The sequence below is a fragment of the Chelmon rostratus genome, chromosome 15, assembly GCF_017976325.1.
Source record: "Chelmon rostratus isolate fCheRos1 chromosome 15, fCheRos1.pri, whole genome shotgun sequence".
In the NCBI taxonomy this organism is placed as follows: Eukaryota; Metazoa; Chordata; class Actinopteri; order Chaetodontiformes; family Chaetodontidae; genus Chelmon; species Chelmon rostratus.
This window is the reverse complement of record NC_055672.1, coordinates 24174658-24198449: the sequence shown is the minus strand read 5'-3', so window position 1 is coordinate 24198449 and position 23792 is coordinate 24174658. Positions and strand designations below refer to the sequence as shown.

The window sequence follows — 23792 nt, the reverse complement described above, 5'->3', positions numbered from 1 at the left end:
AAAGTGTGAGAACTAGTTTGAAAACTACATTTAAAGCAATTTTCAAGCTACTAAGCTGCTTGTAGAATTTTTGCCAATGATTCCAGGCTGACTGGTGGGAAAACAAAGGTTTGGTTTGAGGTTCAGGATGTCTTTAACTTTGTGATTGACAATTGTTCTCAGGCAAGGGACCAGAGACCCTGTATGCCGGGCAAAAGCTCAATGATAATGAATGGCATACAGTGCGTGTGGTGCGTCGTGGCAAAACCTACAAGCTAACGGTTGACGATGATGTAGCAGAAGGTACTTACCTGTATCAACTCGGTTCATGCTTGAAGAAATGTTCTTAGTGTTGCCTTGTCAGTGGCATTACACCATGCTGTGGTGTGTTGCCATAGAGATTGACAGTATCAGTGTATAATTCTGCTACAAAGAAAGCATGCGGCTATGTAACCATTAGTGACAGTTTGCATCCATCTAATATTGTTAATGTAATTTTCTCCTTAAATCAGCCCTTTTGTGTTAGTGTCAGACAGTGTTCTCTTTTCTTTTCGTTTTTTTGTCTTTCTTTTCAACCCATCCCCTCCACCCTCCCCGTCTTCAGGCCAAATGGTGGGTGACCACACTCGTCTGGAGTTCCACAACATCGAAACAGGCATCATGACAGAGCGGCGATTTGTTTCCAGCATCCCATCCAGCTTTATTGGTCATCTTCAGAGCCTTAGGTACTCAAAAACGTACACTTTTACTCAACTTTTCAAATGTGTGTGTGTGTGTGTGTGTGTTTGTATATGTTTACAGTCTTATCATTTTTTTTCATATTAGAATTGCATCAAGTGACAGTGTAAAAAAATGTGCAGAGAATTGTCACCCAGATTCCATGTTTCTAAAGAACTCTTCTGCCTCTTTTCGATCTTTTATTTTATTACAGCACTTTTACTGTTTTGGTTCAGTCTCAGTGCTCTCACCACAGACAAATTGAGTGAATAGTTGGTGAAGAATGTGGAACATAGAGCAGCTAAAGAGTCAGATGTTTTTTACAGGAGGTGGTGGAGATCAAGGAAGAGAGTGTTGAGATAGTATTGGAGTGAAATTTCTTGTTGGACTCCAGACCAATTAGTGCCCATGTTGCTCTGTGTCTGTTAAATGTGTAATTTAAATGCTGTCTAACTCTGTAAGACATAGAATATGTTAAGTAGTGTGTTTGCTCACTTGTGGTGTTCTACCCTCCAATGGCTAAAAAAAAGTCAGTTACTCCAGCTTAGACTCTCCTATATCCAATCTTTACATCCAATTATCCTTGGCCAACGTCTGCTTTCCAGACTACTACTGCAGTAGAATGGTCTACTTTGTGTGACAGTCATTTCATAGCCTGTTCCTTTCCTTTCCTCAGATTTAACGGCATGCTCTACATCGACCTGTGCAAAAATGGTGATATTGATTATTGCGAGCTCAATGCTCGCTTTGGGATCCGTTCCATTATCGCCGACCCTGTCACCTTCAAATCCAAGAGCAGCTATCTGAGCCTGGCCACCCTACAGGCCTACACGTCGATGCACCTCTTCTTCCAGTTCAAGACCACCTCCCCAGATGGCTTCATACTCTTCAACTCCGGAGATGGCAATGATTTTATTGCTGTAGAATTGGTTAAAGGGTAAGTTTTATTTTGAAAAGATGCTTGATGCTTTATTTGTTTGCAGATTTAAAGCAACTCTAATAAGTATTTTCATTGTAACAATGTATCAAAAGACAATAGAAACCAATGTGAAATTGGCTGCTCTTACTGATGAACCTATGCAGAATTAACATAAAAATCTGCAACTCCCCTCAGCTTTATGGAGCTTTATAGCTTGTCTGAGGTCATTGTTTTCAGTGAAAAAGTTCTAAAAACCCAGTGTACACTACCTGCTCAGCACCAAACAGCAGGTGGAAAACAAACTCCACTCTATGATGATGATGTTGCTCTGTAACTGCTGGTGTGTAAATAAGCAAATGTTTCCTAACAAGTTGGCCATATCAATTTGAAAGATGATGAAATATCAGTGTTGAGTTTACAACTCGTTTTCAAAGCCTCCAAGTGGCCACGAAGATCAGTTATGTCAGGTTAAAGTTATTTGAGTTGCTCAGATGTTTCAGATGCTCTAGTTTAACTGTGTAATCACAATGAGCAGTTTTAGGTCCTGCATACACAAACACTGTGTTCTACATAATAACTGTTACAGGTGTTGTATGTCACAATGAAATGTACGTGTCAGGCCGGGACAAGAATGAAGACTCAGGTGCAGAGATTAAGTTTCGCAGATTTATTCACACAATTAACCAGAGACCTCTTCGAAAGGTGTGAAAACAAAGGCTATAGAATTAACCTAAAAAAGGATTCACTAGTTGTCAAAACAAAAAGAATTGAAAAACTTATAATAGTAATAACAAAAAACGCTTAGAATGGAGGATAAGGAAGCAAGGCTATAAAACGTAGAGAACAGAAAATCACTCCACTTGACCAAAATGAACCAACAAAACAAATTCACTATAAAGATATCAAAATAAACTTTGCTCCTAAAACACGGAGGAATATCAATAATAAACTTTGTATATGAATCGAACAGAAAACACTCACAAGGAGGATAATAAATCGGCTATGAAAATATCGAAGAAAGAAAACAACAATCAGAAGTAGACTATGAAATGTTAACAACAAAAAACACTCACAAAGAGGACTATGATTCAGGAAAGGAAATTAACAAAGGGAAACAAAAGACCAAAACTAGACTATGAAATTTTCACAAACAGAAAACGCTCACGTAGAGGATCAAAGGCTTACTATGAATATATATCTGTGGCTGTGGAGCTATGACGGCCACGGGTGAAACGACCTTAGGACAGATACACACTGGCACAAGACAAGGGAGACGCAGACTATTACATATAACACATGGAGGGTAGAAACTTGTGGAGACAATAGGTAATCAGGCTGACGCACCGGTGACACATGGGAGGGCAAGTGCTCTGAAACAAGAGGAGAGTTAGGCTTTCAAAATAAAACAGGAAATGACAAGACAGAAAACCCAAGACGAGACAAACGAGACAGTACTTATTTGTCTCATTATGCTGTTTATGATTACAAAAGTACATCCTTAGGATCTCCCGAATATCCAGAAAATATATTGAGACAATGACTTCAGCCAAATTACCAGTTTGTGTGCACAAATGATATGTTGTTGTTGCTATGTTACAGCAGTTGTTGACTCAAATATGATTTTAGGAAAGGCAAACATACTGGATGACTTAACAAAAGATCACAGTTCTTTTCAAATGGTAGGCTGTAGATCTATCAATAACAGCCTGTCCTGCTGCCTCCACATGGCTGCAGAGAAGGAGAAGATGAAACCTGGTTAAGTTACTAAAGTAATGGTTGCCTTTTAAACCCTGTAGTAAACCAATGAAGTGCATTTTTCAGCATAATTCCACAAATGGTGCACTTCTTCCAAGTATTTCGTTTGCACTAGTCTACAGAATGAATCGTGTTCAGTCCTGGTTCTCCAGTCTATCAATGGGCACTGGCTCAGACCCTTTTATACCAAAATACCAGTAACTTCTTTTCACTACATAACTGACTGTAATAAACCCATGTTTGTGCCCCGTCCCCCAAATGTTTGTGCTGATCTTTACAGTCTCATGAATTAAAGCCCTAGTTTACATTATCAAGGGAAAAAGGTCATAAAAGCTATGTTCAAAAAGAAACAGGTGAGTTTTGAGAGACCTTTTGAATATTGTTGGATGGCAGAGAATTCCAAGTAGAGTAAAAGTGAAATGACAAATTGGTACAAGACCATCAGAGACTGGCTGGAGTTGCACAAATAATAATTTTGTCTCCAGTGACTTGATGCATTATATACACAGTGTGTTGAAATGACTAACCTTTTGGTTCAGGCTGCTAGTGTGTGAACATTTCAAATAACTGCTTTAAAGGCTCAAAGCTGAAGATTTCCTAACATAACTGTTCTCTTGCAGATACATCCACTATGTTTTTGATCTTGGAAACGGGCCCAACCTCATTAAGGGCAAAAGTGAAAGGGCACTGAACGACAACCAGTGGCACAATGTGGCCATCACCCGAGACAACAGCAACACACACACATTGAAAGTAGACGCTACAGCCACCAGTCAGAGTATCAATGGGGCCAAGAACCTGGACCTGAAAGGTATGCAAGAGACAAGACAAGGGTAACATCAACGCATAACAGTGTTTGTATTGCCTTGTGTGTCCAGTTTTCATTCAGCAACATTGATTTAAGTATTTTAACCAATGTTGCAGCGACTTCCCTTGTGTGTCAATTTTACTGCATAGGTCAAAACAAATTTTTCTCCAATTCGTTTTACATTTGAACAAGTTTTAGGTCAGGAGACACAATACTGTGTACTGTATACACAATACTGTGATTGTTTTTCTGTCAAAACATTAAAGGGATACTCGGTCTCTGTACGAGATGGAGTGAGATTTTCAAGTTTGTCAGAGAGAAATAACTAAACTAATAAACATAAACTAAAAAAGTAACTTCTGACTTCTACACTCCAGACTTTTCTTGGTCTGAGTACGAGAACCTGCAACTGGACTGATGCATTACTCACTGATGGAGCAGTTATTTTAGAAGTAGCACAGTACACAACTGAGTGTACCAACATGCAACAAATTTTTCTTCCTGTCAGTGAGCTTAGAGAGCACTTTAGGTAAATCAGTCAGCATGACAATACCTACTACAATGTAATTTATGAAAAAGAAAAAAAATCTGCCACCTATGAGTAATGTCTGAAAACGTTTTATTAATTGATATTGCAATTGGGGTTCCCATCAGTGCAAGCTGTGCCTCTTATTGTAACTAAACAGACATAGATAATGTCACTAGGAAGTAGTTTTCATGACTATTTATTTGATATAATATCTCAAAATTTCATTTCCCCAGATGAACAAAGATGGCACAGTTCTGTGAGACACTGATACGTAAAGAAGGAATTTATAACAGAGGCATATTAAGATCAGATTCTCCTGCACTTCTCATCCTACAGTCTCTATGTGTTCCACACTCCAGGTGATCTGTTCATCGCAGGACTAGGCCCAGGCATGTATGGCAATCTGCCTAAACTGGTGGCCTCCAGAGAAGGCTTCCAGGGCTGTTTGGCGTCAGTCGACCTCAACGGTCGCCTGCCGGATCTCCTCAATGACGCCTTGTTTCGCAGCGGGCAGATTGAGCGTGGATGCGAAGGTACACCGTCCCTCAAATCCGAGCCTGATTTAGACTACTACAACACAAACTCCAACTCCAGCTCCAGCAGCCCTTTCTTCCTGCTCAATGCAAACAGTAGCTCCACATCCCTGCATCCATATGAAAGCCACTTTATCCTATTAACTGTACTTGTAGCCTCACTTAACCATTGTTAGTATCAGGCCAAACATCAGACACCTCCTCACCTACACCACCACAGATTATCGGCCACATTGGTCGCCCTCTGAAAGTGCCGTCACAATCACCATGAGAGTACTTTTTGCCGTGCAGTGACATAAAATACTGCCAGGTGCTCCGTTTTTATCTCTTGTGTTTTGTAAAGTTCATTTTTTTCTGAATGAGTGTCTGGTTCAAGTGTGTTGGTACGAAGCCATGTGTATTAATTTGATTGTACAGAGATACATTCACGTTTGGAGCAAAATTTTGCCGAATGGTAAATTTTTGAATTCTACTACATATCTTATTGACCCTTCACAAAGACCTGCCCCTATGTTCTTGTTACTATGCTTGTCAAACTTTCCAATGTAGCTGTGTACGTACAGTTTGTAGTTCACAATGATAATGGTGACAAATGTACCCCTGGAAGTTTATAGTCATTTTTGACTTCAGACAGAAGTAGACAGAAGCAGCTTCTCACTATTAGTTGACAACTATTAATTTCACTGAAATGACAGCTGTCGAGGCAGATTTTGTTAGCTCCAGCTAGCTCTCTAACATTAACAGTGTGAGTCGGCTGACAGCTCAGTCTCAGAATATGCATTTGATGGCTACTTATATGACTTCTAAGGTCGTAACACCAAGGCTAATTCTGACTGATCCCCAGAAAATAAAACCAAATCATCACCAGTTAATGATCCATAATGCCATGGAAATATAGATTGATTGGGCAGTGTTCAATGAAAAATGCAAGATGGTAAATAGACTGTATTTATATAAAGCTTTTCCAGTCTGCTGACCACTCAAAGCACTTTTTACAGCACAGGCCTCCATTCACACAATGGTAACTAGGTCACCTGCTCCTTATGAGCATTAACTCATCACTGCCGAGGCCAGGCCAGGGACTGAACCACCGACCTTCTGATAAGTGGACGACCGCTCTACCTCCTGAGCCACAGTCATGAAACCTTGAGTCTTTAATCTTAAGATGTTTACAGTAGAAATGTATGATAAGTTACTTTTATGTGTTAAGTATTTTCAGTTTCAATTTTACACAATTTAAGGCTTTGAGAATGAGAACTAATCTATGAGCGTAACAAAGTCATCTCAGGTAAACTTCAACAATTCCAACTCCAGTACTAAGCAGGACAGAGTTTCTAACAGGTGTTCCACTGTCTTCCATGCAGTGGATGTGTCAATCCTGAATGGGACTTTCTATAAAGACCACATCTATAGTGCATTATGGGGGCATTTGTAGTGCATTATAAGTCATTCATAATGCTTAATGACTACACTCATAAACATACATAATGTTTTCTTATCATAAAACATTATAGATGTGACTTACAACAAATTATAACTTAAGTGTCTTAGTGATGCTCTTCAGTAGTTATAAATTAGGGGATATAATATATTATGATACCGATACTAACCTATGCACGCAAATATTTAAAAGAATCCATCCTAACTAATTATACGTAGGATGCCAAAATATTGAAGATTACAAGTAAAATATGCTGTGCATTGCTACAGTTGATAAGATATGATTAGACAGTTGCTACTTGGTGTAGGAGTTTAGTAAACGGTCAATTACAAGGGAATACAAAGAAAGATACAAAACTTAAAGTTTCAGTTTTACACCTGGCCATGGCATCATAGCAGCATTAGAAATCTGTATCAGGCCATACCCACACTCCAGCCTCCAACCTGTCTGTTTTAATTTGTTCATAGCTGATTTACATTTGTTCATGCATACAGCTACATCAAAATGGGCCTTTGAAACATTTTGCACGAGCAAACAAAGGTCACTGTGGACAAAATGTTTCCATCTTCCTGTGCAAGTCGCGCATTATTTTGTGGTTGTTTTTGTCATCATCTTAAGGTTCTGGGCCAGCTTCCACAACCTGCTATTGTTTGCATGGAAATCATTTTCTGTACAGCTGTTTTTTCTTATGCTTGCCATATCATTCAGTTGAACATCAAGTGTACTCTATGTTGTTTTTTTTTTAACATTAACTTACAGAGCCCCATGTTAGACGTATAAATGTGTTAGTCGATGTTTCATTTTAACCAAAACAGAACATAACATTATGTTTACTGTATGTTCTCCTCTCTGTGACAATCTGGATGGGGTTGATAACAATGTTATTCACTGTACTGAATGTACTGCAAGTAATGGTTGATTAATTTATTTTTCAAAATAAAATCTCATCAATCACAGTTTGTTGGTCTTGTCCATGGCATTCTGATGTTTCATTTTTATGTGTGCTTGTATGGTTTCTTTTTTCTTTTGCCGATGATGATCATGATGAGTTGATTAGTCATTTAAACTGTAATACCATGTACTGTCTGCATTTCATTACAAGCTTTCATCACATAAAATGGATGTGTTGCTTCAGACAGTGAGCCCTTATCAAAGCCTCATTGTGAATCATTAATGAATGGTTATTGAGTTGAGCTCAGTTTGCAGCAATACATTGTACCATCACTAGATGGTGATACTACACTGCCTGCAAACATTAACACAGCAGTATTTGCAGAAGTAACGTGAATAAGCTCTTCACTGTAGTTACATCTTACATTAAATCCTGAGCCAGCTCAGCAAATCAGTCACCAGGAGCAGGAGTTGCCGCTGCAGGATATTGCTGCATTTTAAGTCATTGTAAGTTCCAAAACTCCATCCCCTCCTCCAAATCATCATCAGTTCACTTGGCTCTGAACAGCTTCTTTAACAGAGCAGCTTGCATCAGTTTACCAGGTAAGTCTCCATACAATACATTTAACTGATTTGAGTTGGATGAGTTGATGTAGACTTGCAGTCGCTCTGCTATTGTAAACATTTATGTGAATTCATATGTAAATAGATATACTGGAAACAAATGATTGAAAATGAATGAAAAATGAATAGCTGAGTATAAACAAAAAAAAATCATTATTGAAGTGTCACTATGATCTATCATGGGGCACTGAAGTGACACAAAAAACCTGTTGAGTATCAAACAATCATTACAAGTGAGCTTAGAGGCGTGCTGTTCACAGAGCACGGTGCAGATTCTAGAAATGATTATCTTCACTGTGGGAACATTGTATTAAAAGGTTGACATGAACTTCTGATTCATCCTGAAGCATAACGTAATTCTTCACTGCCCATCATTACTTTCCAGTGTGCTTCAGACTGCTTCTGTTTCAATCCTCTCAATGACCCTAACGAGCTCACATATTTAAAAATGTCTTTGTTGTCCATGTATTTACCATGAACAGGATTGAAAGTAAGTGCAAGTATTGATCGTTCATTGGAGTTGGTGAAGAATGGATTGGATTTGTTTGGGACCAGACAAAGTAATTGTTAGTTGGAACTTACGTGACAAGTTTTGCAACTTTATTGCATTTTGCGGAACTATAATTTACTCATCTCCCAACTTCCCTTCATGTCAGATGAGATTCAAGATTTAAATTGGGGCGTAGTCTAATAATTGTCGCTCATCCGTTGCACAATGTTTTCTAGTATGAGTTTATGTAAAATCATTTCAATACTATTATATAACACACCCCTTCCTGAGTGAGCACAAGTCATTGCAATTTTTACTTCATCCACGAACTGGCCCGCAGTAGTACGGACAAGACAAGACAATACTGTGGTCAAAAAGGGGAAATGGAAAGATATACAGTAACTTTGGTGGTTAGAGGCGACAATACCACTACATACCGTACAGTGCCTTCTATCCAAGGCACCCACAGTGATTGTATAATCACCCATTCACACATTTGGGGTTCCATATCTTTCCCTGCCATGCACACCGGAGGGGCCAGGGATCAAACCACCTGCCCTCTAATTAGTGGTTGACGAGCTCTACCTCCTGAGCCACAGCCACCCCTGATACATGAATATATGCATGATACATAAAAGATAAAAGAATGTTAGGAAGAAAAGTAGAAATTGGATTGGACAAATTAACACTTTAAACTTGAAGTGCTTTTACAGCCCGAGCCAGCATTCACCCGTTCACACACATTCAGATACTGGTGGCAAGCTGCCACCTGCTCATCATGAGCAATAACCATTCACACACACACTCACACAGCAAAGGCACAGAAATTATAGGGTCATTTTAGCTGCACTTTGCCATTCTTATGCATGCACGCACAGTGCACACATTATTCTTCTTCCCAAGACAATTCCGCCTAGCCCCGCCTTACTGTGCTGCAATTAGCTGGTACCACTGTGCTGTGATTGGCTAGTACTTATTACCGCAGTGTTTTTCTGATTGGATGCTAGCTGTGGACGCCAAGTCCCACCCAACTGTGCAGTGTTTCTGTGCCTTGTTTCTCTAACATAAAACGTCTGTAATTGTCAAACATCACCTTAGTTTGTATATACAATTCAATTCAATTCAGTTTTGTTTATATAGCGCCAAATCACAACTGAAGTTGTCTCAGTACACTTTCCATATAGAGCAGAACAAACTCTTTATCTACAGAGACCCAACAACTCCCTCATGAGCAAGCACTTGGTGACAGTGGTGAGGAAAAACTTCCTTTTAACAGGCAGAAACCTCAAGCAGAACCAGGCTCTGGGTGGGCGGCCATCTGCTTCGACCGGTTGGGTGGGTGGGTGACATATAACAAATTAAACTTAGGTGTAACAAGCAAAAAACTTTCTTAATTGAAGAGGGACATTTTTATTTTATTGGGTACAGTTCAAGTCAGAGAGAGCAGAAGAGGCTGTCTGTCAACAAGAAACACTTTTTACATTGTTTATCATCTTTTTCATTCAGTCATGTGAGTCTGATAAGCGTCAGGTTTGATATGGCTTATCCTGAGACATTTAGCCTAGTAAATGATTTTTAGTGTTCAAAATACACCACAATCATATTCTGGGTTATTAAATAATGATTTTACAGTCAGAATATCAATAAATACAGACTCAAATAATGAATAAATGACAGACATACATTCTGCCAATAGAAATAGAACAGAGTTCCTGTACCAAAAAATGCTTCTAAAATACTACTCAAGTTATAACACATTCATCCTTGTAGATGAAAATTGATGAAATAACACTGACCAAAATGTTTTACTCAAAACCATAGATGTGGGGAAATAGGGGTACTGAGGCGGCTGCAGCACCCCCTAAAACCAGGCATAGGAAAAAAATAATTTATTAGGAAGGTGTGATGCAGATTCACAGCAGAGAGAGAGTGAGAGAGAGGCAGAGAGAGAGAGAGAGAGAGAGAGAGAGTGAGACAGAGAAACACAGCGAGAGAGAGGGGGGAGAGAGAGGGGGGGCAGAGAAACACACACAAAGAGAGAGCGAGAGAGGGAGGGAGAAAGAGAGAGAGAGAAACACACACACACAGAGAGAGAGAGACAGAGAAACACAGAGAGAGGGAGAGAGAGAGAGAGAGAGATAGAGAGAGAAACACAGAGAGAGAGAGAGAAGCACACACACACACACACACACAGAGAAACACACACAGAGAGAGAGAGAGAGAGAGAGAAACACAGAGAGGGAGAGAGAGGGAATATGGACAAAAGTGTTAATGTGATATAAAAGCTTTGATCATGAAGCCTAATGTTCCTCTACATTAGGTTTATCAGTGCAGTGTATGAACAGGGACTCTGTTAACAGGGACAAACAGACAGATAGGTCCAGGTTTAGGCTCCGCTCGTTGCCTCTATGACATGTGGCTGCTCTGACGTACAGTATGCTTCTGGTTTGCTGTCTGCTGTAGGGCATAACGTTCTGAAATTGGAAATTGTTGTTATTAACTATTAGGTAGAAGTTATCCTGGCCATCAAATTATTAGAAAAACATGAATATCGCGAGCCATTTGGTATGACGACATTACATCAATTAACCTTCACACGTAAGGCAACACATAACGAGCTCACAGCAAATAGACAGCAGACAAAATATCCAAATAATCTCACTGTGCTCTGTGCATTTCAAAAGTATTACAAGAGATTTTCATTTACTACAGTCATCTCTAGACTTAACACTGATGACAGAGAAAACAATGACATGTTTCGTAAAGGAGGGAGCACAGCAAATGAAGTGAGGGGACACTTTCCCGTTGGTGCCCCCTTGTGGAGCCCACGCTGCTACTAGTTAAGTCTTGTACTGATAATGGTTATGGCTGTATAGTATTTTGTAGTAGTTTGTATAGTATTTAACCCAGTTCTGTGAGTGTGTGTGTGTGGCAATATATCACTGACGTTATGTTATGGTTAGGGTAAGTCTCCAGGAAATGTATGTATGTCTATGTCATGTCCCCAAAAATGATGACAACATGACTTTGTGTCTTTGGGTGTGTGTGTGTTTGTGTGTGTGTGTGTGTGTGTGTGTGTGTGTGTCTGTTTGTTTGGGTGGGTGTCTGGTTTTGGCTGTGGCGACGACGGACTTCCACAGGTCCCAGCACCACATGTCAGGAGGACTCCTGTGCCAACATGGGCATTTGTATCCAGCAGTGGGAGAACTACACCTGTGACTGCTCCATGACCTCCTACACTGGCACACAGTGCAACGACCGTGAGTACTCATGAGATATCTGATGTCACACAGCACAGAGAGTGGACAAAATCATGTCAATGTAAAGCACACTTCCTAAACACTGCGTTTGTGCAGTCAGATAGTTCTTGAAATGATGATGAAACAAGCAACAGTCCAGCTGCCCTCGATTCAGCCCTCCTTGGACATGATCTCTGGAGAGAACATTTTACATTAGGGCTCAGTTTTATGTGTAATATGCAGCGTTTAAGGAAGTTTTGAAGCCTTTCTCTTTCTGAGCTGTCACACATACATGGATGGTGTGTATTGTCACAGCATCTGTATTCACAGCAGTTTGTGGCTAAAAAACAACAACTGCACAGTCACCCCAGAAGTTAAAATTACATGAATTTAGCATGACAACATGTCATTCTGCGGCTGCAACTGTTGTACTCTTCTAAAGTCTGCCCTACAGCTGCACACTCATATGGTCTCATGCCCAGTTGATTTCATTGGCAGTGACCTGGGAAGAGCTAGGAGCACTATTGGGCAATTTAGCAGCATCAGGAAAATAATCTTAAAGTTTGCTCTTTGGCTGTTAACTCTAGTGGCACCTTATGTTTACACCCATCTACGTAATCCACAAGTTCCTCCAATGACACAATGTGCAAAAAGTTGATTACAAATCTTTATGAGATTTGATTTTATGTGTGATGTGTCGCTCAAAGGTAAGTGCTGGCTGTTGAGAATGCCTGAATGAATTCCATCAGTGGCTACTGTGCTTGAAAGCAAGTCTCAGGTCCTATGAGCATTTATCTTAAGCATGAGAAAGGTGATATCGGGTTAGTGCTATGGTATTATGTTGCACTGAGTTTGTGCAGTTGTTCATTAGGAGCAGACCCTGTATATTGTTCAGAAGAAACAGTAACATCACATATAATTACTTAGAGTGATAACGAGAACTTTGAAGGACAAAAACACAAAGTAATGTTGCTGCATTCAGAATGCTTACAGAAAAGAAATCAGTTTCATCTTTAGCGTGTGAAATAACTTCATTTGATATTGATTAAATTGAAAGGCAGGTGGATATTATTCTGAAAATGTGAGAACTGAAAGGAGAATTATCTCTGTGGTTCGGGTTGCTGTGGAGTAGTGAAACCAGAGAGGGAGTGCGAGAACACTTCCTTCCTAAATCCAGGAGGAGTGGAAGGAAAAACTTGCTAAACTAATCGTCAAATGAACATTGGTCTGTTGAAATGTACTTTAGGATTTATTGTTACTCATCTAATTGAGAAATTGTTCAACTAAACTCACAACAGTGATATGCTAACAGTTAGCACCATTAAGTTCGCAAATGTTAGAGGTGTGAAATTGTCAAAACTGGATTTACACTCTGAGACACTGAGTCAAATCCTCCAGGGTGTAATTTGTTTCTTGTCATTTGGCCCATTCTCTTTTGGTGTAATTTTGTTTTGTTCTTCTATTGTAGTTGCAGGTGTGTAGTAGTCAAGTTAGAGGTGACAGACAAACTAAACCTACTCAGTTGGTCTCATTAATTATCCATCGAGCTTTAGCAGTCGAGCATGGCATTTGGCCCAGCATCCAGCTGAATACCGTAAATTGTATTCTACACACTGAAGTGGGTGTTACACTATGCATGTGTGTATGTACACAGTTTGAAAGATTAGCTAAACTGTGTTGAGGACAGTTCACAGTGACAAATGTAACCCTCATGATTTGAATGCGTAGACACTACTTGCCACTAGGGGGCAGAACAGCATCAACATCTCAAGGCCAGAAAGCGCACTTGAGGACACAGAGGAAGTACACACACGCACACACACACACACACACACACACACACACACACACACAAGCACACAGAAATGTTTGCTTGTGTGTGTGTGTGTGTGTGTGTTTGTGCTAGACAGAGGACAATGACTGAACGAGTCAAGTCCATGGCAATGAAGGATTCACCGAAAGGATAAGCCAGCCAGATAACTGCTGCAGCTGCAGTTAATCTGAGTATTGTGAGTGTGATAATCCACAAGATGAGAGATCTAGAGGCCCTGTGTGCAAACCCACAGGTGAAGAATGCCTCCCCTGATGCAGAAATCTCTAATATTGTGGCATGGCAGATGCCCCAAGACAATCTGTGCAAGCTCCTTTTAATACACACTCTCCTGTGTATAACGCGAGGGTGCACAGGAATACAAAACATACATACAGCCAATGGAATTGGTTGATTTTATGCATTTAGCTGTTATTCTTGGAGCTGTAACAAAAGCACACAGCCTGTCGACTGTCTCATTGGTCAGGGACTGGAGTTGAATTATTTTCATTCCATACACAAACCTTTAGCCTGTCAAAACAGACACATCAAACAGCAACGTCACTTTCCTTACATTTTTTAAATCATAATCTTTATGTCTTACATACAGTATGCATTCATAACAAACTCATAAACAAGTTTAGATGTCTCCTGTCAGCCTCCTTCTGCCTGCAGCCCTGGTCTCTCCAAGAGCTCCATCTTTTGCATGCCTTTCCCATGATGGCTTGGTTAGACTGGGATCATAGCACACACTTTCAGCTTCTCCTTGAAGACATTCATGATGTTGTGCATGCTTGTTTATACTAAAGTGACCAAAGTAGTTGTATGAAGAATGACAAAAAGAGGTTGAGAAAATCACCAGTGAAAACAGGGTTTCAGATACTGTTTGACGATCTGGCAAGAACTTTTTAACTGTTCAAAGCATCCTGAGACCTCACAATAGGACTTGTTGTGGAAAGCCTGGCTAACATTCCTTCCACACTTAAAAATGAAGACTGGAGATGTCGAGCACATTCAAAGGCATTTCTTCTTTTCTTTTCTTGTTTTGAAAGATTGTATTTATTTGAGACAAGATTAGCTTTCAGTTCTTCCACTTACAGCTCATCAGTACAGATGAAAGCTTTTGGATGGAACTACCACAATCGGCTTTCTGTACATCTGCTTAAAATCCAGTCCAGTCCATTCGAGTGTCTGCAAACACAGGCACACAGCCACTGTCTTGAGCCCTGTACTGTATGTTAATACGCAGACACGTACACATACAGGCCCGCTTAGATCTTTCCTTTGAAACAGGCAGCTGCCTGTTGACACAGGGTTGCATCATTGCCGTGGCCAAATTCGTCTTGCCTTTGCAGTAAATTATAATCCAGGCATATTTGATTAACTATTTAAACAACTGTCTTATTAGCAGAGGCTTGACAGTTCAGTGATCTCACTTCAGTGGATGCTTGGATTTTTAGAGAGGCTCGTAAAAACAGCCTGTTCAAGTCAGCACAATAAAGACATTTTTTAATATATATATATTTTTATCATTGCTGTTTGCAGCAGTTATTGTTTAACTTTATGGCTGTTATTACTATTGAGTTTGTAATTATTAACATTATTCTCAACAATCATTGTTCCTTCTATGTGTAGCATTATTACTATGCAAGTGGGAGCTTTTAAGGACTATTAATGTAAAGACATTTACAATGGTTTGATTACATCTCCAAATGTAATGTTTTCATGTTTACAAATAACATGAAAAACATGTTATTTAATACAAAATAATACAAAAAATCATATTTAACTAACATGTTACCATATTTCACAATTTAACAATGAATCAAATGTCCATGTGTAAAGAGAATTCATTCAAGTGACAAACCTGCTGAGTGAATTAGCACCTAAAACTATAGCTGTAGTTACAAATCTGGACCTGCAAGACAAAGGCTCAGATTTTTCTGCCACATTAGTTTAAATGTCAAAACCAGTGAAGTGAAAATGTTTTCTCAACAATCAACCTGAGGAAATTTACAGTTTAAACAGTTTTGGGATAGTAGTACTGCGGTAGATGATGACAAATGCTCTGGTGTATTCTTTTTAGGCTGTGGAGGTTTTTTTTTCAGAGGCCATCAGGACAAATAGTCATAATTAGTGGCCGCGTTGTATAAGCTCTCTTAATACTGTTCATCACCAGTTCCATAAATCCCAATGAAATCTACTAGGATACACCTAAGGAATGAATGTAATTATGATAAATAGTAAATATCCTGTAAAAGCCCATTTCCACTATTACATATCGCCATACTGGAAATCAGCATGCCAGTACCATGTTGACTCTCTGCTGCCCTCTAATGTCCCTTCTGACACACTCTTTGCAGCGTTCATGGTGCATGGTGCCACGAGCCTCACAGTAGCAACGTCGCAGAATGAATGGCTACCATAATAATCTCGTCTAATTTCTTTGCATCTTAAAACTCTGTCTGAACTGTTGTTCACAGCGCTCATCTCCTGAGTAGCTTCTGCTCACTATAGCGGTAGATGGCAGGACTTAAGGAGTGAGGGCGTTGGCGGTGGATCTCTCTTAGAGGTCCACATCCCTCATGAGTCTGTCACAGGGCTTTTGATAAGGAGATGGACAAAAGATGAAGTGCTGCAATAAGTGAGTAAATGACCTCCCATGACATACTGGCAGCCACTGAAAAATGGATTTGAATAGGACACAGGAAATACGACAAGGCGTCTCAGCCATTAGTGTTCTGGGTCTTGCCCATGTGGGACTGGACTGGAATTGTTTATTTTGTGTTGGTGATTCTCAAGAGAAAGAGAAGTGGAAGATCCATCAGACACAGGGAAAGATTTTGATTTTGATTTGACTAAGCCCTCTCTCAGTGCAGTAGTGTAATAGTAATAGTTGTGCAGTAGTATATTTAAGTGCATGTGCATTGTTTGAAAGTGCTATTCACGGTATTCTTTTTATCTTCACTATTGGATTTTGAGCAAATTAACACCATGGTGCATAGACAGCATTGCAGGGATGAGATTAAATTTCTTTTATAAATAAGCGACATCAGTCAACAAACACCAACCAAAAAATGTTGCTATGGGCACACCTTAGCAGGAAAATGACCATAACTCATTGACAATATGTCCAGCCATCAAAAATCTGAGTCCATATTTTCAGGCTTGAGGCAGTTTGAGCCCAGCCTATATACCCCACAAATACCAAAAATGTGTACCTCAAGAAGTATCCCTGCTATCTCCTTAACATACACACAGAGTTTCGTTCAAATCCAACGAAGGGAGGACAAATGACTTTGAGTGTGAAGTTATTTAAATGCTGGAGTCTTTGTGATGATGAAATAACTGTGTGTCCATAATATTTTATATATAAAAAATAATAAATTGTAATCCTGGTCAATCAATTTGTTATTTTTTCTCCGCAGTAGTTAAAAAAAACTTATAAGAGTACTGAAAGTACCAGACTGATGAAGAGAAGTAGAGTAGTGGTATGAATAAAGATTATGATTTGAAAACTCTCACTTGAAGTTTGACAGACAGGCAACATGAAGTTGCTTCTTGTGCTCCCTGATGTTTCCACGGTGTTTGTCCTTGTCTCTAGTCTGGGGTGGGATTCTTGCCACCCGTCGGTTGTGAGTGTGCTCTTCACTGTCAACATGTGCTCTGTGTAGGGGGGTCCTTGCTATGGAACTCTTATGTTGTATGTGGTTATTGAAAGATTTTGGTCTTGATGCGGTGCATCTGAGTAGCTTGTAGTGAGGCACTGACTATGAACCCCAACTGTCTCATGCGTTTTGCATTTTCCCCATTTCCCTCTCTCCTCATAACCTGTCATCAGTCTACAGTCGCCTGTGAAATAAAGGCATAAAGTATATTGAAAAAAGGTATTGATCTGTGTATATTTCCTGTGTGCTGGGGTCCTTATGCTTCTGCTGACCTATGCATAAACACAGGTGTCTAACAGGAACAGCAATATACCATCCTCTTCATACCTCCTAGCCCTCTCTCCAGTGTGTTTAAGATTTCTGGCACAACCTGCCATTCAAGATGTGCTTCCCTGCATATATAGCAGTCACTTGACCCATAAAGCAGTACACAACATACAGTAAATAAAAAAAGGCATCAAAATACCAATGTTACTGGCAGCACGACTGACAGGATTTGTCTCATCAGGGATGTATAATCTTAATCAGTGATATTTCTTCTAATGGGACAGTGGTGTGCTTATTGAACGCCTTGAACTATATTTAATAACCTCGGTTTGTACTCATCTTATGAATGGGACACTCACAGCACAGATGCACTCATCTTTCTTTTGAAAAACTAAAATTGTTTACAGTGGAGTTAGCTCAAAGCCCCTCATACAGATGCGAATGGGTACCTTGTGTGTAAAGAGAGTTACTCCCCTCATAGCTGATCTTTGTACACACATGAGCTCACAGACAGCCCACAAATCAGACAAAAGCAGGCTCATTTTTGTCCATTATCAAAAATAAATTAACCTCCTTCCAGGAACATTTGTTAATTTTACTGACGAAGCCAATGATTAGTGCTGACTACAAATGAGAGGCTGTTACCTGAATGTTAAGTACACTACTCTGTACTAAGAAGCATCAGGTTTATTTTAGCTGCTACCAGTCCAATTCATGGATGAATATCTGGAATAAACTGGTCAGAGTGTGAGAGAGACAGGATGTATGTTGTCATGCCAGTTCCACGGGGGGGTCTGACAGGAGGTCTTACAGGTATTTGCTGAGCATTGATGAGGACTGGCCATCTGGTCACAAGTGAGAAGGCTGGCAGGCCATCAGGGCAGTCAGTGGGGTGACAGTGAGTCTATTTACCTCTTCACTGATCTTTATATCCGCCTCGATGCATGCCACATCATCAACATTGATCCCTCAACCTTGACACCCATACCTCGACAATAAGCACCAAGTGCATGCATAGAGCTGTGTCTTCATACACAGCAGCCTTAACTTTAATCCTGGCGTGCTTTCCATTGACTCCTGCTGTTTGCGATGTGATGGGTCTCAGGGTGGCAGGATGGCAGTAGTTTGAAAAGGAGGAGATAAAGTTTAATTTTATTGTATCATCCTCAGCTTCCTCCCTCCCTGAGTGGTGCAGATAGGTGGGGTTGGCAGAGCAGAGGCTGATGTAACCTGGTTTGTCACTGTGTAATTCAGGCGGGGAATGAGCTGTGTTAATTCACTCTTGATAAGTTGAGGATAATGTGTTTGTTGACCTTCCCTTTGCCTGTCTGCCTTGGCTGTTGTTTGTGTAAGCTTTTCACTGCACTGCTCCTCCTTGCATAAATCCAACGCAAGAGGTAAAAAAGCAAGTGAGCAGGAAATAAAGCGGGGAGAGAGGGGGGGGCAGCAGGAGACGACAGAATGAACAGCCATGCATCACGCTGGACAGGTCATTTGAACAGTGCAATGCTGCATCTGAGTGTTCCTGAGATTAGGGAGGCTAATCATTTCTGAGGACCATGCTTTATGTTAATGTGACAGGCCTCACTGTCTGTTTCTGCTGAGGTACCGCCTTTGCTGTGCTTAATTCTGCTTTAATGGAACTGTTGTGCTAGTATCAACAGCCACTTCAGAGACTCAGACCGGCCCTGAATTAACTCATTTTTATAGCAGAGGACGTCCTCTGATTATTTCTCACGCATGTGCAGACATAACCAAGGGCATTCCAGACAAACCAACTTCCTTCACCCAAAACAAAGAACAGAATTTCAAGATGGAATGCTTTTGACAATGAAAGTTGGGGATTTGTACTTTTTTTCCTGGTAGGTCAAAAGAGCCTATCATTCTTGGTATGGGATGTTTTTCTTTAAAAGGACAGATTTTCAGTGGCTCATTTTTTCTCACTCATCTCATGGTCGTCTGAGATTCTTTCTTCTCAGCCTGGCCCCTCTCAATAAGCTCTAAAAATAAAACATTGTTTTGCAGAGAGAGAAACATGAAACAGTTGGAAATAAACAGAAAAGTGAAGGAACAGAGGAACTGCAGATGGAATTAACTTGTAGCTAAATCTGGTTTCTTTGGATGAGGGTAATAGTTTCTGCACGTGATCCCTGACAAATAAACATAATAAACTAAACTACTGTAATTAACTCCATATACCAGGGTTCTGTTCCAAGACAGCAGAACAAGGTACTTTTTCAGATAAAGAGTAAAATAAAAGCAGAAGTAAACAAGATTAAAATTTGTCATATCACAGTGTGGATCAGTTTCACTGGCAGTCCCAGCTTTCTCAGAAACCCAAATATTCTGCCAATTACTTGAACTACTCAAAAATTCAAACCAACCAAACATTTGACTAATCAGACATCACACATCAACATGGAAGTGAAATCAAAAATGAGTGCATAGGGCCTTAGATTTGAAAATTTGACATTAAATTTGATCAATGCAATACTAGTTATGAATCAAGTCGTGTCACGGATCAGGTTCAGAGGCCCAAACGCGGACAAAGACACAGCAGACTGTTGCATCCAAATGAAAATATTTATTTACAATCACAAATGTAACACAGGGAGTGGTGGTCAAAACTACAAAACAAAGCTACCTGTGCTCACTAGCAACTAGGCGAAAAAACTACCAGAACACAAAACTAGAATGGAGAACTGAACAGGTTAACAAGGCTAATAAACTAAGGATCCTATAAAGGCTGAACTGAAACAATCAACAAGAGATCAGAGCTTACTGACAGACAGATACGGGGAATGAGAGGGAGTACACCCAGGGCTGGGTGGCGTGGCAGTGTGGCTGTTGCTGGCTTGTAATAGAAGGTGGGTGAAGGCAGTTTCCAGGCAGGTCAACCAGAGGCAGATAAGTGTGGCAGGAGGGATCTTCAGGCGGCAGAGAGGGTCAGAACTAGACAGAGAGAAAGCAGGGTTAACAAACAGAATTTTCTGGATGCGAGTCAAAAATTAACAACAGAGCCAGGGTGCACTGACTGGAGGTTGTTTACGGACTGGCGTCGAGTAGTGGTCTGCAGGAATCTTTATACAGGCTGGAGAATGCTTCAATGAGGTGACCACTCCCCGCCGCGGCTGGAAACAATCCAGTGATTGGGATGAGCTGCACCTGCCCTCCACCAGCGTGGCAGTCATGCTCACACTGCCAGGGAAAGAAGGGAGGGAGAGGTACTGCCACTAGATGGTGCCAGAGGTGGAGGGCATGACAAGTCGGTCCTCATTTGTTTCTTAATGTTATGGCTAAAATCGCAGTGTTCTGTATTGTGAGTGCTGAAAAACAGATCAAGCATTTGAAGAAGGCACTTTGGTCGGCAATTGAGGGAATCTTTGGGAATCTCCTTCTTTTAATTACATTCCGATCCTTCCTGTCACAATTTGATTCAAAACCAAGTCTTAATTCAATAAATAGAAAAGGAGGGATTAGTTTCAGGCTCTTCGTCGAGTTCACTGTGGACCAGAGAACGAACTTGTATCCTTAGTCTACTGAAGGGCAATATGAAACATAGCTGGCAGGCAGGGGTTTCACAGAATCGTTGGTTATGAAAACCACTAGTCATGACTTTAAATCGTTGCAGATTTAAAGTCAGACTAATTGATCATCTGTGATTAGCATGGTGCAGTAAAGCAATGCATCTACAGCAGGTATGCAGCTGGGTGCGCTGTGGGTAATTGGTGACAAGTCATAGTTGTCATGTGCGACTTTAACAGTGTGTAATGTGGGAACTGATCATTGTTATTGGGTGAAAAAAAGCGATTGATCATCACCATGGATCTTGTGTGAGTAATGTTAAGTCAGCAAGTGCTGACATTAATTTACAAGATTTACTGTATGCGTCATGGAGTTGCTTAGTCTGTTTGCTGCTTATTTTGAAGGTTATCTCATGTGTCATGTTGTGTTTTACTTCCTGTCTTTGTGTGTTTTCCCACCTTTGTGGTTATTGCTTAGTTTGCCTCCCATAGTGCAAGTTTTCCCTTCACTCCTTGCCAGTTCATCTTCATACCTTGTGTCAAGTGTTCCAGCCCTTAGCAATATTACCCCTGAGCATTTGGGCTTTTGCTTTGTTTTTCCAGGTCCTTGCCGTTTTTTTTTTTTTTTGAACATTTGGATTCTTACCTGCTCCTTGTTGGATTTGCTTTGCTTCCCTGGGTTTGACCTTTGTCAGTCTCACCATAATGTAGCCCTTTTGTTCTTTGCTTTTTTTTGGTAATAATCACTTGAACTGCACCAGCTCCGCCTCAACAGTCTGCATTTTAGTCCTACCTCCTGTGGATAAGTGATTTTTGCCAGCAGGAGGGGGAAAGCCAAGTGTTGACAGTGTTAACTATGTGTCTGAAAGGCTTTTCCTAAACTGTTCTTTCCTTAAAACCTTACCAAGCAGTTTTAATTCCTAAATCTAAGCAAAATGCTACTGTTTCACAACTGAGACCAGCTGACGACATTAACCATGTGTTTGAAAGGTTTTTTTGACGGGAGGGCTTACGTGTCGCACACAGAAGCATGGTGCATCTGACATAGACTCGGTTAATCTGAGAAGCGTGGACAAAGCAGCGATGGTATTTGACAATCTGGGATGGAACTTGATGGTAAATTAACATACGTATGTATGTTCTCTATTACTTTTAACTGTGCAAAGAATTGAGAACAATGAAGGGATACATAATGCAAGCACTGAGTACAAAGCAGAGTACTTCACTCCTTCCTGTTGTCACAGTCTTAATGCATTTGTCCTCTGCACTCAAGTTTTATCTAGAATCGCTGCACTCTGTTCCCCCAGAGCCAAGCCTCCGTGGTTCGGTGGCCCAATCAATTTCCACAGCACTTGTTTGGATAGTCCTGTGCTTCTTTGCAACCTTTTGTTTGCTAGAGACACTGTGACAAGAAATCTTAAGATTCTCAGCACAGTGAGGCCTTGTGGGTAATATGAGGACACTGTGACCAGAAAATTGCAGCAAAATTACAGCAGCAGATAGGTTGAAGTGAGGAAAAACAGTGTCACTGAGACTGCATCCCTAAAAGAGACATGTGGACCAACTTATGAGATAAAAAGTGGCCTTTGAAGAAGTTGGTAACGCTTGAATTTTATTCATCTTGCTAAGATGAGTCTGGTATCCCCATCGTGGGATAAGGTGATTTCTCTTGTATTCTCCTTACTATGAGTGACACAGCAGGTCAGGGAGATGAGGAGTCCAATTGGCTTTAATTTACCACCTCTCATGATGTCATGACGTCTCTGATGCATTTATCTGGCTTTTTCAACTCTCAATTAATTTTCCCATCACTGTGGTTTTTAGTAAAATGTTCTAAACTATTCAGATTTCTGGATGAAACTCAAAGACAGTTATTAAGCTTTGCTCTGCTGACTCAAATTATGTTTTTGCAATCAGCTGTCAATCAATAAAGCCCACCATAGTGAACAAACATGAGCTCCTGTTTATACATGTGAGATTCTAAATGTTATATGTCATTATATATTAGGTTTAGTTATGTGTTTGAATGCCTGCTTGCCTTAAAACTATGGTACTGTATTAATGAGCCATGCTTCTTTCTGGATGTCCTCCCAGAAGGTGGCTTCAGGACAGGATCAGGCACGAAACTGGCTGGGTTCATGCTAGCTGCATGGTCAACTGGTTGGAAGCCAGCTCTCTGGTTCTTAAGCAAGTCCAACAGAAAGGACATGAGGGAGCTGGAAGACAGGGAGCCAGATGACAGGGAATGCTGAATTATTAATGCTAGCTGGGTCCCCCAGAAAGGAGACCCCTAGGAATCATCAGAGGTGGATTCAGGCAGGAACATGGTGGAGGCTAGGAGGCCTAGACTGAGGGAAAACACAGGAGGGATGGAATGCTAATGAGCGACAGGTGAAACAATCTGTCTCAATCTCAAAGACAGGAAAACTCAGGAAGTAAAGCAAAAGATGACACAGGGAACACTCTTTCAACATAAAACAGGAAATAACAAAATGAACATCCAAAATCATGACCATATGTTAAATTACTCTTTAAGGTTCAGCATTTGTTATTCACTGTTTGAGGCACATTTGAGCTCTGATAATTGTATCAGTCAAC

The 23792-nt window shown here is 40.4% G+C and overlaps 1 protein-coding gene across 11 annotated transcripts in view; it reads left to right on the top strand.

Moving 5' to 3' along the window:
• The window catches only part of nrxn3a (neurexin 3a), a 207503-nt gene that overhangs the window by 145172 nt on the left and 38539 nt on the right, over positions 1–23792 (top strand). For 9 of the 11 annotated variants that reach the window (XM_041954646.1, XM_041954643.1, XM_041954642.1 and 6 more), the window contains 6 exons: positions 163–282; positions 584–704; positions 1373–1633; positions 3991–4181; positions 5067–5240; positions 11827–11946. In XM_041954646.1, the coding sequence (XP_041810580.1) occupies positions 163–282; positions 584–704; positions 1373–1633; positions 3991–4181; positions 5067–5240; positions 11827–11946 (987 nt within the window). Of the gene's footprint in view, positions 1–162; positions 283–568; positions 705–1372; positions 1634–3990; positions 4182–5066; positions 5241–11826; positions 11947–23792 lie in introns of all 11 variants that reach the window. The other 2 variants (XM_041954639.1, XM_041954640.1) reach the window with 1 other exon arrangement.